Genomic DNA, 17,690 nt, shown 5'->3' on the forward strand with positions numbered 1-17,690 from the left:
TTTTTTTCTAGCTCTTACCCTTTTTGAGTTATCTTGAAAAAGCCCTTTGTTTTATCTTTTTCCACCCTTGGCCGGGGGTTGAACAAAAAATTACTCTCACTTATTGTTATAATATACCTTAAACTAACTCATATCAAAAATTCAGCCAAGTTGACAAAATTTCGATTTAAAGGCTTAGTTAATTGGACTAGAAAAAGTTTTCAAATTATTTGAAAAAAGCTAGGTTATCTGTTCTATATTTAGAAGGCTATATCTCAGTAGGCGTGAACTTTTGTATATCTGTACCTCAGAGCTAAACTGTATTAAGTGCCAAAAATGAAATTTTACAGGAGAGAGATTTAAAGATTTAAATTTTGCTTATCATTCCATAACTTCGAATTCTTTACTTCTCCTAGATAAAAAAAATTAATATGATGTGAAGTTATACGTCTATTTCAATATTATTTATATGGAGTTAACACTATTTGGCACAAACATGATTCAGGGTATTTATATTATATTATCTACTAATTGTGCGATAATACTGATAAAAACTATCATTTAATTTTTTTTATTGAAATAGTACAAACAACAAAACAATAAATAAACTATATTCAATAAATATGTTTAAAAATATAAACATCATATAATATTCATGAAAAACTAAAACAAACCAACAACACTTTTGATTTTTAATAAACTGAATAGAAAAAACAAATGTAATTATTATTCTTTAAACAGAAATGTCGCCTTTACATGTCATCAGTCACTTTTCAATAACTAATAATTTAGCAGTTATCACCAACACTACAAAAACATGTCTACACACGATGAATGTGGATATAATACTAAAGTAAACCAACATGATCTTGATATGTGTGGAGTTAATACTCCGAAGTCAAACTAATAAAATATTAACTCAACTCCACATATAGGTACACCTGTTTGGCTCTGACTAAATTGATGTAACAAGGAACTTAATACCGTGGAAATGAAACACGGTTAATATTAAATACACATACGATTGTCTAGCTTGGAGACAGGTTGGGACTTATTATTATTTAGCACCGTCGTATCTTCGAAAATCTCATTACTGGGAGTTATTACTGTTTAGCACGTGAAAGAGCATAAGAAACTGTGTTGGGCTCTCAAATTATCCCATTTTCGTAAAAAATGGAGTTAATACAGTTTAGCCCTGAGGTACAGCATAGGTCAGTTAGGCGGCTAAATTAGTGATGTAAAATAGCATGCTATTTAGTTTTGGGTGATAAATATCAAAATATATATCATTATATATATCAGATGAATTTTGTTAAAAAAAAATTATACTCAAATTAGTTTTTTTATATTGCTAATGCCTTGCTGATTAATTTGACACCAAATACATGTCATATATATGAACTTTTAGAAAAGTTATCAAGTGATCTTTATNTATTTTCGTAGATTTCAGTACCTAAAACCTTGATGGTTTGATCGTTTTTTACACCTGTTTATTCGTTTTACTGCGGCGTCTTTGAAAATACTCAGGTGGCATGACATAACATTCCTATTATTTGATAAGCTTTAGATTATTCAGTTATTAAATGTTTGAAATTATTTGGCAAAATCTGGTACAATCTTACAAATGAAAACTCCTGGTAGAAAATGGCAACAATTTTTCCTGTAGAATTAGGATAAGGATTAAAATTTAGGAAGTATGGCTAGAGATAATGGCACTAAATAACTTACACACAATTGATTACTAGTAATATTGATTATTTTTCCCATTTGGCTAGAATTAAATAAAGGAAATAAAACTCCTGTTCCAAACAAAATTACTCGTCAGGTGGCTTGTAATCATTTATGCAAGCGTATGTTTCAAAGTAGGTAAACGAAATATTTCCTAGGCAAAATTATCGCTTCCCCTTACCATAACTTCATACAAAATATTGCAGCGACAAGTGTAAGCCATTAGGTAGAGGATTCGCATTAGCATTTTCTTCATATTACAGTCTTGCGATACATAAAAGGTTTTAAAAACAACAAGTTATTGTGCGCTTTCAGCCATATCTTATTATAATGAAATGAATACAGTTGTTTATTCTCTGTGACCCTCGACAGCTTTATATGGCTTGTGCATTAATTAAAATACAGCCATTATAATCAAATCAATGTGGCACATCAATATCCATTTTAATTTCACAATTAACATACAGGATTAAGGGCAACGATCAAGATTCCTATTTTCATTGCTAGGCTTACCCTGCTTTAGCATGATATATTTGTGTTTTCCTTCTACGTCTTTAGATATTCATATAAAGTTGTGCTAATATGTATATCTGTACCTCAGAGCTAAACTGTATTAAGTGCCAAAAATGAAATTTTACAGGAGAGAGATTTAAAGATTTAAATTTTGCTTATCATTCCATAACTTCGAATTCTTTACTTCTCCTAGATAAAAAAATTTAATATGATGTGAAGTTATACGTCTATTTTAATATTATTTATATGGAGTTAACACTATTTGGCACAAACATGATTTAGGGTATTTATATTATATTATCTACTAATTGTGCGATAATACTGAGGATAATACTGATAAAAACTACCATTTAATTTTTTTTATTGAAATAGTACAAACAACAAAACAATAAATAAACTACATTCAATAAATATGTTTAAAAATATAATCATATAATATTCTTGAAAAACTAAAACAAACCAACAACACTTTTGATTTTTAATAAACTAAATAGAAAAAACAAATGTAATTATTATTCTTTAAACAGAAATGTCGCCTTTACATGTCATCAGTCACTTTTTCAATAACTAATAATTTACCAGTTATCACCAACACTACAAAAACATGTCTACACACGATGAATGTGGATATAATACTAAAGTAAACCAACATGATCTTGATATGTGTGGAGTTAATACTCCGAAGTCAAACTAATAGAATATTAACTCCACATATACACCTGTTTGGCTCGGACTAAATTGATGTAACAAGGAACTTAATACTGTGGAAATGAAACACGGTTAATATTAAATACACATACGATTGTCTAGCTTGGAGACAGGTTGGGACTTATTATTATTTAGCACTGTCTATCTTCGAAAATATCATGAGTGGGAGTTATTACTGTTTAGCACGTGAAAGAGCATAAGAAACTGTGTTGGGCTCTCAAATAATCCCATTTTCGTAAAAAATGGAGTTAATACAGTTTAGCCCTGAGGTACAGATATAGGTAAGTTAGGCTAAATAGTCTTATTTTCATCCTGTGGTCAAGCGTTGTCCATCCTTTTCAGGGACACCCTGTATATTACAAATTTCGAATTTATCCCCTAGTTACGCTACAAAAAGAGGGTCATCTATTAGCACTTCATGAACTTAAATACTTAGTTCCTCATAAGAGGAGAGGCTTTGGCAGTTTGCATTTTGTAGTCGACGATTTATAGAGATTTATTTCCTCTAGGGGCAAAATCCCAATATTTGATTGTAACATTTGGATTTTTAATGGGACATTAAAAACTACATAATTTTCATATATTGCGAAAATAATTATATTTAAAAATAATACATTAATATTTGACAAAATATATAAATTTAATTACATTTAAATTATGTTTACTCCGGTTTATTCACCTAACGAGTAAAGAAGTACTTTTAAAAAGATATATTCGTATTAAGGCACTGGGAAGCAGACAATACCTTTAAAGGAGTGTTTTTAATGGATGTGGGGGTTCCGCAGAAGCGTTTCGGAGACTTAACGATCAATGACTTTTTAATGTATGGTAAATTGTTATATTTGCCGTTCGCAGCGTCATCTGCAAAAGCCATTAAATTCTCTTTGCTGTTCGTGCTCAATCGTTTCGTGTGGGACGCCTTTTCACTTTTCCATTTCTGTTTTAAATTGATGTTCCTCTTTACGGAAGACGCATTATTTGGTTTTACAGACTTATCTTTCAATTTTGAAATTTTAACACAATTGTTTACGGAATCTCCTTCGAGATGATCATTACTAAAAATTATATTACCTAACAAATCGTTTATAGAAGCACATTTATTTTTACACACAGCGTCTTTATTTTCGAATAAATTTGTACTTCCGCCGTTGAATTTAAATGGTGACATGCCGTTAGATAATACTTTCGAGTTTATGTAATTGTCCGTTTTAAAACGGTTGATTTTGTGCTGGTCGAGCGGGTTAACGGATAAGTGGCTATTTAATTTATAAGAGTAATTTGTCAGTTCAGGAACACCGTAATATTGATTTTGTCCGTTGACTATTGTCATATCTTCCTCTCTGAATTTAATGTCGTCGGGTGACGAACAATTAATTCCGTCGTTATTCGAGTTGTTAATGTCGGCGAATTGGAATGAAGAGCTTTTAAAAATCTTATTATTTGGTTTCTCTAATTCCCTAGACCGTCTTTTCATATTTCCTATTTTTCTGGCACTCGGCGACCTAATTATTTTTTGTTCCGATGTTGTCCGAATTCGAAGTTCCCTGCTCAGACGTCTAGCTAAATGGTCTGTAGTCGGACTTAGTGGTTCGGTTTGAACCAACGTCTGTTCGTATGCTGATTGGATGTTATTGATAGTGCCACCGAACCCTACATTCATGTCGTTAACGGAAACAGATTTCGGTTTAACGTTTTCCAATTCCCTCGAGAGTTCCTTCTCGATTTTACACACTCTGTTTTTGATATCCTCATATTCTTTTTCCGAAACTTGCAGATGATCGTTTAAGTTTTTGCTTCTGTCGCTTCTCAGTTCATAAAATTCTTTACTCGATGTGTCAATTAACGAATGTCTCTTTTTCTTTTTAATTGATGCTTGCGTAATAGACGACCATCTACGATTTATCGCTTTGTGGGTTTCACTTTTTCGATTTATGATCTCTTCATTTTTTTTGATCCGTGGTAATGTCTTTTCGTATTGCCTGAAACCATGAAGTGCATAAAAATATTCACAGATTTGGTTCTTCAAAATAAAAAGATTTGTATGGATACTGACCTTTTTCCCGAATGGTGGAAAGTTGGAGTCAACAGTAAATCGGGCGTTACGGTATTATACATTATATCCTCGTCCAATTTATTTCCCACAATTTTTTTCAGACCGTGAAAAATTCCTTAAAAAAAATAGAATATTGTTACATCAAAATATACTAACGCCACTGAAAAAAAGTCAATGTTAATACGTACTTGTAAAAGACCCACTTCTCCTTTTCATTTTCATATCAATATTTACGTGCTGACCCGAAGTTGCCGAATCCCCTATTTGCTCTATTATATAATCTGGTATTTCGCCTATGTGATGCGAATTTTCTATCATTATCTGAAAGAATAGTTATTAAATACATTGACAATACAAAAATGATCGTCCTACCTTAATTATATTACAGGACTTTGTAACCATAAGCTTATTTTTAGCATCAATTTTTTCACTAATTGGGAATATATTAGGGCCTACCACAGTTGCAAGGTTAGAACTATTCATTTTATTATAATGTGAACGATTCGCTACTTCGCTAAAAAACTACAAAATCATGTATGTTACCTGTCATATTATGTATCAATATTACAGTAAATAAGTTTGTTTCATGATAATAGTATTTTGAACAAAATTTTACCTGCATTAAGAAAGAAAGTACATTTAAATGTTCCGATGGCAACAGCAAACATGCCAACAAAATGGCTTCAATTTTCTTTTCGATTAACGAGCACCTTAAAAACAATTCATGAAACGAATAAGGAATGAGTGGTTCGGGCAGCTCCCTTAAGAAATATTTTAAAACTACTGCAACGTCAATCACATGCTGATCATCTAACAAACAACCTCTGTCCAACAGCAACTACAAAAAAATAAGGAAATAAATTAGAAAATTAAAAATATTGCTGCAATTAAATATGTCAAGGATTACCTTAATCTCTTGTTGTCTTGATCGAGATCCTTCTTTACGAAATATTCCCTCAGTGTCTACATGATTGAATATGAAACAGCATATTTCATACAGTTGCTTAGGAATGACTAACTGTTGACCATTCTTTAAAGTTATGGTTTCATTTTCAAGATTTTGCAAACGTACTTTAAAGAATCTCGTACTTTTAGAAACCTATAAAAGTAAAAACAAGAAAAATTAAATTCTAAGTTATGACTGAAGGATAACAAAAATCATATAAGTAAACATCTTAAATTTAAGATATATTGGATATAACGGTAATCATAATTAAAGAAACTGGATAATAGTACAGCATTTATAAAATTAATGACAAACACAAGTTTTATAAAATATTTTGTAATGTTATCGTTTTTATTAACAAAAAAAAAAAATGGAAGATGTTACTGTAAACAGTGAAATTATTGATTTTTAAAGACTTCGAATAAAGATATGTTTCAAAAGAAGTCAGGCTGCCACAAAGAAAGAATGTAGGTACTTAGTGTCTTACAAATATTTGCTTGCTTTTGGAAGATTTCAGTACGACAAAAATAAGTTTGGCTAGCAAAAATTTTGTTTGTATATCTTCAAAATTAACAAAGTAATGGGATGACATCTACAAGTAAATAAATCCAGATGAACCATTATTTAACCTATTTATGAAAAATATTCTCACATACTTGTGAAATTTGTCTATGATGTTTTTCTCTAAATTTTATGCCATATTTTCGAAGAGATTGCACAGCGATTTTTCTTATATCTTCCTTTTTATTAACATCGTTTATAAACATTTTAAAAGTTTAGACAGTAAAATAATAACAGTAACGGTAGATACAACAGGTATCTTTCTTTATCTCCATTCTCCACCACTTCTGTTGTGTTGAATACACATACTTCTATCTATAGAAGTATGTGGTTGAATAGAACATAGAATGGATCACGAACAAAGAGATCATACAGAATAATTATGTAGGAACAAAAATGTCACGGTCTGTAATACGGTAATACGGACCGTGCAAAAATGTATCGATTCACAGATAGCAATTTATGATGCCATTTTTACTCTCATTTCTTTCCGAATTGTCTTAAATGGTAGATGTTAATGAAAATTAAAGGCGTATTTTTATGTGGACGCAGAGACGCTGAAAAGTGTTACTTCTGTATACATTATTTCATATCTTCCGAGGTCGAGACGCTCTACAAATTTTCAATTTTCTATTTCCTGAATTTTCATGCAGACGCTGTGACGCTTGGACGCCGGTTTTACATTGTCTAATCTGTACCACATATTTGTACTGTGTACTTGATCAGTAATAGTGTTGGCTAGTGAGTGTATGTTTCGAATCAGAGAGTCGACTCTTGGCTTAGATCATCTGAGTCGACTCCCAAAATATGTAAGAGTCGACTCCGATGATTCACCGACTTCCGTGTGGAGTGTCGAATCCGTTATAGTGTACAGCTGAACCACCAGGGCCGAGAGTCAGATGTGAGTCAGATTCGTTTTGCGATTTGGATCGGCGTGTAGCTGTGCCTGTGATCACTGATATTTAGTGATTTGCAAGTCGTTTGATACTGATAGGGAGTAAAGAGTGTGGGCAACAATGGCCACAATCTACAGGGAAAAACGGTAGCAAACGGTTTGCGTTTGTATTTGTAAACGTTTGAAGAGAATATATGCTTTATCGTCGCATTCATTCGCATTTTTGTATGACAACAAATTTCAGTGAAAGAACTAAGTACATAACCCTTGACTGCAGTGGAAGAACTAATTTCAATTTTAGTCGTTTCAGTAAACAAATATGTAATCGAATTATCGGTCAAGCTCAAGATCGACAAAATTCGTCAATCGGCCCAGATTCCGCTATTTCCGTCCGTTCCGAGACGGGCCACCGTGATTATGCGAATTACGAACTTAGCGATTCGATATCTACCATGGGAGTTGGGAGTCGGAAGAGTCGGCTCCCAGTTTCGACTCTCAACTTTGAAATGAGTCATTTGATTCGAAACATCAAAATGAATCGTTTTGCCCATCACTAATCAGTAAAGAGCGGACAATGTGTGACTTTAACTCGAAGAATAGGTCAAATTTTGGTAGAGGTGTGTACGTGTTCAAAAATGTATTGTGTATAAGCTATGCAAAATATAATTATTATGTATAGCAAATATATCGTATTATACTCGCGAAGATTTGTATCCCTTTATTTAAAATCCATAAATCATGTGAACAGGGTAAATAACGAGAAAATAATTAAGTTAATTTAGTTCTAAAGAAATGAAATGACACTCGCACCCATCTCTAGTCCGTCCGTCGACATCGGTTGCGTTTGAATCGACAAACACGATACCTGGGCGTGACGATGGACCAGCGTCTCACGTGGAAACCGCACATCGTGGAGACGGTGGCGCGAGCGAAGACCACCAGGGCTAGGCTCTATCCCTTACTCAAAGGTGGAAACACCCTCAGTTTAAGGAATAAGCGAACGCTTATCAAGGTGGTACTTCAACCGCAGCTAACCTACGCCTCCACGGCGTGGGGTCACGCGGCAAAAAGCCACTTAAAGTCATTACAGGCTGTGGAAAACATAGCCCTCCGCACGGCCACCGACGCGCCCTGGTACGTAAGAAACACTGACATATTACGAGACTTACAATACACAAACGCTACACAGACAATAAGACAAAACGCGGAGAAACGATTTGACGTAGCCGCTAGACATGACAATCCCCTCCTCAGGCAAGCCGTTGACTACGTACCCGACGTGACCGACAAACACAAAAGACCTAGACACCAACTTTTTGACCCTGGGTGACCACCCCAATGACCCCCCCCCTGCCCGCTAACCTTTTCTGTTTCAGAGACAGCCAGGATCAAGAAACGAAGACAACGACACACACACACACACATACACACCCCCCATACCCTCCTTACCCCTCCCCTCCCGCGCTAGCCTAAGGGCCACCTTAGCAAAGCGCATCCCAGGCTGCATAGCCGCACTACCCTACCCAACCATACCACACATAAACATGACACTACCCCCGGGGTTTACACAGACGAGCCGGCGAAGCAAGAAGAGCGCCAGAAGAAAGGGCCCTAGCCGGCGGGGCCCAGCCAGGACAAAAGGAGGTCCCACAAAGCGCCTACACCGGCCGCATTTGCGGTCGGGGTAGACGACGGATGGGGCCCACCTACGAAGGCTGTCCAGGCCTACACGAGATGAGGCAGGATAAAGAGGGATAATCCCCCTCGATCCCAAATCATTGAGGCCAATTTCTAGCCATAGAATAATGGCGCGGTTGCGTTTATCGAATTCCTATTCCTAGATGTCTTGTGGCTGCAACCATCGTTACAAAAGCATATACGGAAGAGTTCGTTTCAGGTTTCAGCGTCTTGGCCAGTGGCGGCTCGTGACATTGAGGATAGGTAAAGCATATAATTAAAGAAGTTGTCTGACAAATTATATTCTTAAAAATTATTTATTTATACTAACGAGTATAAGATCTCTAACAGAAATGCTAATAAGAACTGAACTGACTTATCTTCTTATCCTATGCTTAAATACAAAATCTTATCTAAACACAACAAGGGTTGTTTACACATCTCAATATAGCGTCCAGATGTTAAAGTATCCATATCGGTACGAAAGGTCATGTGTTCATGCTAACATAATTATATTCATTGACTAAAAAAAAGTGCAAAAATTTTCAAATTTTTAAGGTCAAACTGTCAAATTAAATGAATCTAGAAATTTTTAGTTGCATTTGCAATATTACCAAAAAACTATCGTTCTCGAGAAGGATTTCCATTTAGATTTTATAAAAAATAGAAATATTATTTGGGCTCGTGGACTTAATCAGGTACAGGTTTCTTCTTAATTATGCGATCATTAACGCACACATTAACGTATATTCCAAAGAAGTTTCGTGGTTACGACAGCCTCGCGTGACGTTTCCAAAATTGTTAAATCTCTCCTTACTTCACACGCCCGGCTTTACACCCACAATTAAACAGCATACAGAAAAGTTTTTTTAAATAAAAATTTCCTGACAACTTCCTAAACTTCCAAACGTACACTTTGTCTACAGGGTCGGAAAGTACCGATGGTCCATCTGCCGTTACGTGAGAGCGATAAAGTAAGTCATAAAAATCCGTGCGATAGAGAAGGATGGCTATAATAAAGGCGTCTTATAGTCACCGCCCGTTTCGCCCTTCCACAAATAAGATCCACCTCTTATTTGTGAAAGGGCCAAATGGGCGGTGACTATTAGACGCCTTCATTATAGCCATATTTCTCTATCGCACGGATTTCTATGTCTTACTTTATCGCTCTCACGTAACGGCAGATGGACCATCGGTATATATTATACAGGGCGAGTCATTAATAATGGAAAAATTATTTTCGATTTTTTGCTACACAGGGTGTCCCGAAATTCATGCAACAAAATTTGGTCACAGATTCTTAAGACAAATTTAGGGCACCCGTATTGTTTATTCTTGCCAAGTGGCCCCCCTCTTTCGGAGTTACAGCCTCCTGAAGTCCGCCCCTAAGAATAATCTTTTTTTTTATATCTCAGAACTCTGTTGTACGAGAATCACGAAATTTGGTACACAGGGATTTTATGACATGTCGAATCTGATGGTGCTATGTTTTTTGGCGGGGAACCCCCTTAAGACAATTTTTCGTAGGCCCCCTTGTCTTTGGAGCCAAGAAAATTTGGTCGCATATTTAAATTTCTTAAAAATTATCAGTCCATTAGAAAGCCATTAAATTTAGAAACTTTTTGTCACTTTATACTTTTTTCGTAAAACGCAATGTTTTCGAGAAAAATGTCAAAATGCATCAAATGCATATCGTGATTCGCCTTTTTCCTCAAAAACATTGCATTTTACGAAGCAAATATCAAGAGACAAAAAAGTTCCTAAATTCAATGGCTTTCTAGCTAATTAATAATTAAAAAAAAAATAAAAATTTGCGACCAAAGTTTTCTGGTTCCAAAGACAAGGGGGCCCATGAAAAAGTGTCTTAAGGGAGTTTCTCGTCAAAAAGCGTAGCACTGTGAGATTCCACCTCATAAAATCCCTGTGTACCAAATTTAGTGATTCTCGTACATGGTTTTGATATATAAAAAAGACCTTCGTGGCAGATTTCAGGGGGCTCTAACTCTGAAAGTGGTGGCCAGTTGGCAAAATGAAAAAATACGGGTCCCTTAAATTTGTCTCGAGAATCTATGACCGAATTTTGTTGCATGAATTTCGGGATACTCTGTATTCTAAGTATGTATGGATCGATTGTTTTGAAAATTTGTAGTTCCACATATTTTTGAGGTGGCAAATATGAATATGCAAACAAGTACTGGGGTCACGTCTAGGGGGCGCTAGTTACACTGTCCTATCACTGTACAAATATATCTAACTTTTTGTATTTTACAATTTTGAATTTTCCAACTACCTAGAAATTGTTGAACTACGTTCAATTCTAAATAAATGCTTTCCAAGATTTTCCCTAAAAAAACGGCACCGACTATAGTTGCTCATTTTCACAATGAAAATTTCTGCCTGCAACAGGTTCATCACCCAGTGTGTCACCACAGTGACACAGACTAAACCCTATAGAAAAAAAAATCAAATTTACAAAAAGAGCTTTACAAAACTTTATTTTCAAAAAATAGTTTTTAATGAATATAAGTGAAAATCTAAAATCGCACTAGACTACCGGCCGCCAGTAAAGCCACGCCAAAAGGAAGCTATGCTCGCTGCTGCGCTGTTGACTAATCCACCAGTCATGCTACTGGCTTGCTGAGTAGCCGTCATTTGTGGTGATTGGACATTGGTTGGCTCTGCTGCAATTTCGGGAATATGGGGTACCTAAATGGTAAACAGTGGATTAAGATAAAAAAACGATAAAAATATCGGTGAATGTTAAAAGAATTTTTTTTTTTAAATTCATTACGGTAGGTAAGTAAAAACATTTATTCTACCCTGCAAATAAAACTAATCCGTTTTAGAATAATAATTTTTGCCGTTTCATGCAAATTACGCAATAAATAATTTGATAAATTTGAAAGAATTTCTAAAATCGTTCATCAATAATAATTTAGGAGATCTACATAGTACACCTAATATGCGATGACAACTTTGCAAATACATCCATTTCCGTTAACAGGGCAGTATTGTAATCCTAAATTAATTTCCTCATTTTGACTATTGCCAATGTAATATTTCAAATACCGCAAAAGAGGATTTCTTTTTGGAAAATTTGTCAAGTTCAAATAGATCGTCTTTTAATCTAATTAAAATATGTCACTTACCGCCTCCCACTCTATCGGAAAAGAGTCACTTTCCTCCGAAAATGACACATCGCTTTTCTTAAGATCGTTTATTAATGGTTCTTCCAAAGCATCCACGTCTTCGGGAGCAATTTCCAGAGCCCCCTGCCTGTAATTATTTTAACAGTCTTGAGCCATAATCTCGCGGCTCGACATTCTCATTTTAATTACCAGGGTATTAATTAAACATGTCAATAAAATAATAACCCACGATAATAATTTTTAGGGAGATTAAGGCTTGCCACCGACAGCCTTTACAAATATTGAAATATAATTAAATATTCTATTGTTGCAAAAAATCTCACCTGTTTGTTGTTGTTTATTTTTTTTTGTGATATCATTGTTTAACTATTAGTCACTTCAATTTTTGGCAATTTCCAATAAAATGGAATTGGATTTTTTTTTTTTTTTTTNATTGGCGACGACTCGAAATAATGGACTTGAATGGTGACTCTCTTTGAACCCATACGCTCTCTTGTGTTCGCTATTATTCCGCTATCAAAAACCTCTGGTGTTTTCCATTACGAAACCGGCCGGTATCAGCCTGCGATATAAGTGCGAGGGTGTGAAAATTCCTGTAAGAAGACGCCTAGTTTCAAGGTAAGAAAACCACCGATCGCATTTTGTTTATATTTCATATTCTCAATTATTTTTTTGTGCCGACAATTAGAATCATATGCCAACGAACCAGTTGTAAAAAAAAATACAGTCCATTTCGAAACAACTGTATTTTATTCAAAATAAAATCGTAAAATTTATCGTAAATCGTAATTTAACACAACATAATGTAAAACTATAAGTGGTCTAACTGCTCCAGACGTATATATTCGCACGCGATAAACAATCGCGCACGGCGCGGTAGCTACGTTCAGACGTATTGCGCAACGAAAGGGTTAAAGTACAAAAAAGTTGTTATTTTTTTAACACATTCAATCTACTGCAGCTAGCGCCCTCTATGAACTTTAACCAAAATGTAAACAGATTTCACTCCAATCCCCAAAATTTTGTGAGGATATTTGCATTTGTTAAGGAATAAATTAAAAAAAACTGAAATAATATTTTACATTTAACACCCTGTATCTCTTTAACTATCAACTTTTGGACTAAGGTAAGTTCGGTCAAATCGCAATATTTTTACTTTGGGAATCTACCCATGAATTTTGGCCCATTACCTCGGGACCACCCTGTATATATCAGAAAATTTGAAATGTTTTCCAAACTTCAGCACCCTTTATTCCGAAAACTGTGGATTTGCGGACGCACAATTTTTAGTTGAAGATCACCCAAATACAGTCTGTCGACATACTTAATTAATACCCTGTATCTTTAATTTGTTTTGCTATTACAAGAATTACAGATGCAAAATAAGTATACCTTCCCAGATCTGCGTTTTCATCCTGAATTAATCTCAACATATTGTGAATGGTTTCGTACGCGTTTAAGGAATGAGGATTGACGTTCTGGGAAAAGCACATGTACAAAATATTAGCATTCAATCTCGCTATCCTTCTTATGAATTGCTGCTCTCCCATGTTGTTACTGCAGAAATCACTAAAAAAAAAAAAATATTTCAGATACTTCTTAAAACTTTAAATGAATGTTTAAAATATCGTCCAAATTACAATCCTCGATTATTTTTCCAATAAAGAAATTCTTTGTCCCGTTTTGGTACTGAAATACACAACTTACCTGTAAAACATCTTGTGTGGAAGTCTCACGTTTAAATAAAATGATAGGATGTCAACTAATTGAGCAGTGTATGTTAGGGCGGCGCTGATAGTCAAAGCGGGAGCGTGATCCACAGTATGAGTTGTATTAGAACCGAGAGCAGCGTCTTGACCTTGTGAAACTGTAAAAAAAAACAAATTATAGCATTGTTCTAGAATCTCAGCTTTCATGATTTGTATATACATTTTTTAATAATACAGGGTTCATAGTTCAAAAGTAATAAAGAATTCTCTGACTTTTCCAGGTTTTCCTCGACATAAAAAAAAATCCATGCATTAAATTTTTTTTTCGACTGGACTCCATAATCTTTTTTATACCCTAACAACCTCATAAAGGTTTCAAAACCACAAATAGTTTTCTCTTTCAAGAACCCAGGACCGGCTTTCACAAAATTTCCAGTTGCAAACATGAAATTCCCCAACTTTCACGAGTATTTCTTTGACTTTTCCCGGTATTCCCGGCTGCTACGAACCCTGTAATATCACACAGAAACTTTACAATTAAGACACATAAACACACTGTACTGAAAAACAGAGAAATTGGAAACCGAGAGGGAAACTTCCCATCAAAATTAGTACAGTAAAATACTCATTTTCATAAATAATTAAACTATCGCTTAAATAATAGAAAGAGACTGGAGAGATGACGCATATACGTCGTACATATGACGTGAATAATTGTTTTAATGTCCAAATATTATGCACAATTACCCAAATATTACTCAAGCTTAAATTACTCCGCGGTTTCCCACTCGTTGAAAAATAAAATAAATGTAATAAAACGAAGCAATGACATATCAGCCCATTCGTTGCCCTGTTGTCATATGATATGAGGTGGATTGGTATTATAAAGTTCACTTAGACTAGATTGATGTCAGAGGTCTGAACTTGAAATCATTTTAAAATAATACTTCGAATTTGTATGATTAGCAAGTACTTATCTTTTATTTTATTTATTATATACATCTTATAAAGCAGCAAAATTAATTATTTTAAAACGTATACTGTTTTTACACATGCCTACCCACATACGAATATTGACTATTATTTAATACATCATGCAAAAACAATAAATTTTTTAAAGGCAAAATTTTTTTTTAAGGTTCGGCACTTTATCAGCATTGACATCAAAAAGATATGACGGCTTTAAAATAACATGCCACAAAGTAATACAAAAACAATGTTTTAAGAATTTACTTTTCACTGCAACTTTGTTTTCTGACACTGTTAGTTTTATATAGTTGGTTAAAAAAGACATCAGGCAACACTGATAAACACAGATATTCGACAAAATTCAAAAGCTGCCCAGTGATGGCATAGACAAAAGTTTAAGTGCAGTTTGAAAAACGAATTATAATACTTAGTACTTACCCCAGATACTGTAAGCAGAATAATTTCCAGAACTGGGAAGAGTAGGTGCTACGATACAATATTGTTTTTCCCCAGAATAATCTGTATATTCCCACCGATCTCTGATGTATGTAGTTTGTGATGCTTCTGCTAAAGCGCAAACCATATCATCACCTGGTTCTACCTCACTAAAAAAAATAATAATCAGTAATAACCATTTTTATATAAATGGAATCGAATTACTTTCTTGGAAGCAAAATTGGAACAAGACAGGCATACTTACAGCAGGGGTTTAACTTCCACAATTGGAAAAATATATTTAAAAAGTTGCTGAATTCTAAGTTTAACTAGTTTCCTGATACGATTTTGTTTCTCGTTTGAAATTCCGTACCACTTTTCAACTTCGTCCTTACAGCCTGCTGCATAATTTTCCAATTCCTGTACTTTTTGCTCATACCTGGGCAAACTTCTATCACGTTTTTCATTTCTATCTTTAATATCCTTCAGCTTGAGATTGTTGACTGATATAATCTGCTTTTTTTCTTCTACGACTTTCATAAGAATCCTATTTCTATCTTTCGAACGACGAATTTTTGAATACTGCAAAACAAAACTTGTATTAAAGAATCTTGTCGTGTTCTTTAAGAAAACACAATAAATTATAAACTGTGATTTATTTCAGTGAATCCGTGTATTCTTTTCATGCTATATAAAATATATTAAAATCCACGGGCTTATTGTCAAAGAAACGCTACAATTTGCATATCTTACCAAGACGTCAGTTTCTAGTTTGCTATTCAGAACTTTTAGACAGTTTTGTTCTATTTTTTTCCGAACACTCATCAATTCAAAAAGTACTTTGTATTTATCTGTATATCTGAAAAACAAAATTGAACAGTTCATTCTTCTAACTGTTTCAAAAACAACTTACTCTTCTTTTGCAGGTAGTTTAGATTTAGAAAATAACCCGCTATGAACACATTCTTTGCAATAAAAAATTAATTTCAATTTTCCACACAATGGACATTTTTGTGTATTAGGAGTTAAACGATGGCCAGTATCTGAAGATGAGGACAGATGAAAATCTTTTGTTACTACACTATTTTCATATGTACTGACACTACTAGTAGCCATCACAACTTCCAAATTTTCTAGTTCATTATTTCGTTTAATTTCATGCCTACATTATTACGCACGGATAAATATTTGCTATACCGTTCACTATGACTTGTACATAATTACTTGTTTTCTTGTTTAATTAATATAAAACATAATAATTTGACCATCAATAATATGTCAAACAGATAAACACAATAGCCAATTGCCAAATGTCCAAAAATAAAAAATTTGCTTTGTTTATGTAGTAGCTCTTTCTCGAATATCACCTATGAATATCACCATCGATTGGCTCGTTGACTACACAAAGCGGTCGACTCTTTCTATGACGTCACGTCAGAGTCAATCCACACGACAGCCTTCCTATTCCTATGGCCCGTTCCATGGTACGCGTGCCACGTGTAAGTTGAGTGAATACGCCTATCTATATTTTTTTATTCATGTGACCGAACAGTCGAAAGTGTCGAATCGAAACTCGAAACTATGTTTATTCACATTCTTGCGCCAGTTCCTGTGGCCAGTTCACAGAAGTATGTGGGCCAGTTCCCACTCCCAGTCTTAACAGGATTTTCAAAAATTGATTTTGTGCATTTATTAAAAATTTTTACCGATTTGATATAAAATATCAATTTATAAAACAAAATGGAAAGTGACAAAATAATAAAGTTGACCTAATTATAATTGAAAATATAAATAAACAACCTTATTTTCATGAAATGATAGATCCAGGCTAAGTGCTTTCCCTTTCCTGTTAGGATTTTTGAATATATTTTATAATGATTATTTACATCCATAAACCATTATGATTTTTAATTATTTCTGCCATTGTGCCAGATTAAATTTTAATAAGTGAAATTTATATTTTATTCTAGCTTTTACCTTAAAATAAAAATGAATATTTGAAAATATTTATGTTTATGTGATTCCTCTCTGGGACAGTCCAATTGTTTAAGTTTGGGGTATTTAGACAAATGGAAAGTATTAATTTAGTAGTACAATTTGAGAAATCGGTGGATTAAACTTGTAGTACTTCAAATTAAAAAAATCAGTAGCATGGTAGAAAATATAGAAATATTAAAAAATCATTCTTCTGGAAGAGATGTCAAGTTTTTTCCCCAATAATTTTATAATTATGATCCGAAATCACAGCAGTTGATTGGCAGAATTTAAAATTTTGCCATATTTTAAATTCGAACAACCATGAAAAAAAAATCGTCTAACGATGTTCTTTATTTTTCTGAAACGGGTATTAATTATTTCGAATATTTTT

General features: G+C 34.0%; 2 protein-coding genes across 3 annotated transcripts; both read right to left on the reverse strand.

The window, feature by feature from the left end:
* Positions 1 to 3,585: 3,585 nt before the first annotated feature.
* Positions 3,586 to 6,750, reverse strand: LOC108911378. The gene is made up of 7 exons (XM_018716301.1): positions 6,584 to 6,750; positions 5,889 to 6,080; positions 5,598 to 5,819; positions 5,354 to 5,503; positions 5,170 to 5,302; positions 4,982 to 5,096; positions 3,586 to 4,907 (listed from the first exon to the last, which is right to left on the reverse strand). Exons 1-7 carry the CDS (start codon positions 6,692 to 6,694, stop codon positions 3,629 to 3,631), a joined length of 2,202 nt encoding a protein of 733 aa, XP_018571817.1. The 5' UTR covers positions 6,695 to 6,750; the 3' UTR covers positions 3,586 to 3,628.
* Positions 6,751 to 11,528: 4,778 nt separating this feature from the next.
* On the reverse strand, positions 11,529 to 16,711 carry LOC108911375 (beclin 1-associated autophagy-related key regulator). 2 transcript variants are annotated; one of them, XM_018716297.1, is made up of 9 exons: positions 16,424 to 16,708; positions 16,236 to 16,365; positions 16,076 to 16,181; positions 15,588 to 15,904; positions 15,326 to 15,492; positions 13,917 to 14,076; positions 13,602 to 13,778; positions 12,210 to 12,336; positions 11,529 to 11,766 (listed from the first exon to the last, which is right to left on the reverse strand). In XM_018716297.1, the coding sequence occupies exons 3-9, from the start codon at positions 16,145 to 16,147 to the stop codon at positions 11,611 to 11,613; spliced, it is 1,176 nt and encodes a 391-aa protein (XP_018571813.1). In that variant the 5' UTR covers positions 16,148 to 16,181; positions 16,236 to 16,365; positions 16,424 to 16,708; the 3' UTR covers positions 11,529 to 11,610. The 2 variants fall into 2 exon arrangements, with proteins under 2 accessions (XP_018571813.1, XP_018571812.1); XM_018716296.1 differs by having other exon boundaries at positions 16,236 to 16,711.
* Positions 16,712 to 17,690: the final 979 nt, after the last annotated feature.

Source organism: Anoplophora glabripennis, unplaced genomic scaffold, assembly GCF_000390285.2.
Source record: "Anoplophora glabripennis isolate ALB-LARVAE unplaced genomic scaffold, Agla_2.0 scaffold620, whole genome shotgun sequence".
Classification (NCBI taxonomy): domain Eukaryota; kingdom Metazoa; phylum Arthropoda; class Insecta; order Coleoptera; family Cerambycidae; genus Anoplophora; species Anoplophora glabripennis.

What these genes read in the sequence shown, in the direction of transcription:
- LOC108911378 (XM_018716301.1), bottom strand. Translation starts at nt 6,694, where the DNA reads ATGTTTATAAACGATGTTAATAAAAAGGAAGATATAAGAAAAATCGCT. An exon ending in ATCATAGACAAATTTCACAA is followed by an intron (nt 6,081 to 6,583) that starts GTATGTGAGAAT and finishes TTACTTTTATAG; the next exon opens with GTTTCTAAAAGTACGAGATT. An exon ending in CAAGACAACAAGAGATTAAG is followed by an intron (nt 5,820 to 5,888) that starts GTAATCCTTGAC and finishes ATTTTTTTGTAG; the next exon opens with TTGCTGTTGGACAGAGGTTG.
- LOC108911375 (XM_018716296.1), bottom strand. Translation starts at nt 16,438, where the DNA reads ATGGCTACTAGTAGTGTCAGTACATATGAAAATAGTGTAGTAACAAAA. An exon ending in AACTAGAAACTGACGTCTTG is followed by an intron (nt 15,905 to 16,075) that starts GTAAGATATGCA and finishes TTTGTTTTGCAG; the next exon opens with TATTCAAAAATTCGTCGTTC. An exon ending in TTCCGATAGAGTGGGAGGCG is followed by an intron (nt 11,767 to 12,209) that starts GTAAGTGACATA and finishes TTTACCATTTAG; the next exon opens with GTACCCCATATTCCCGAAAT.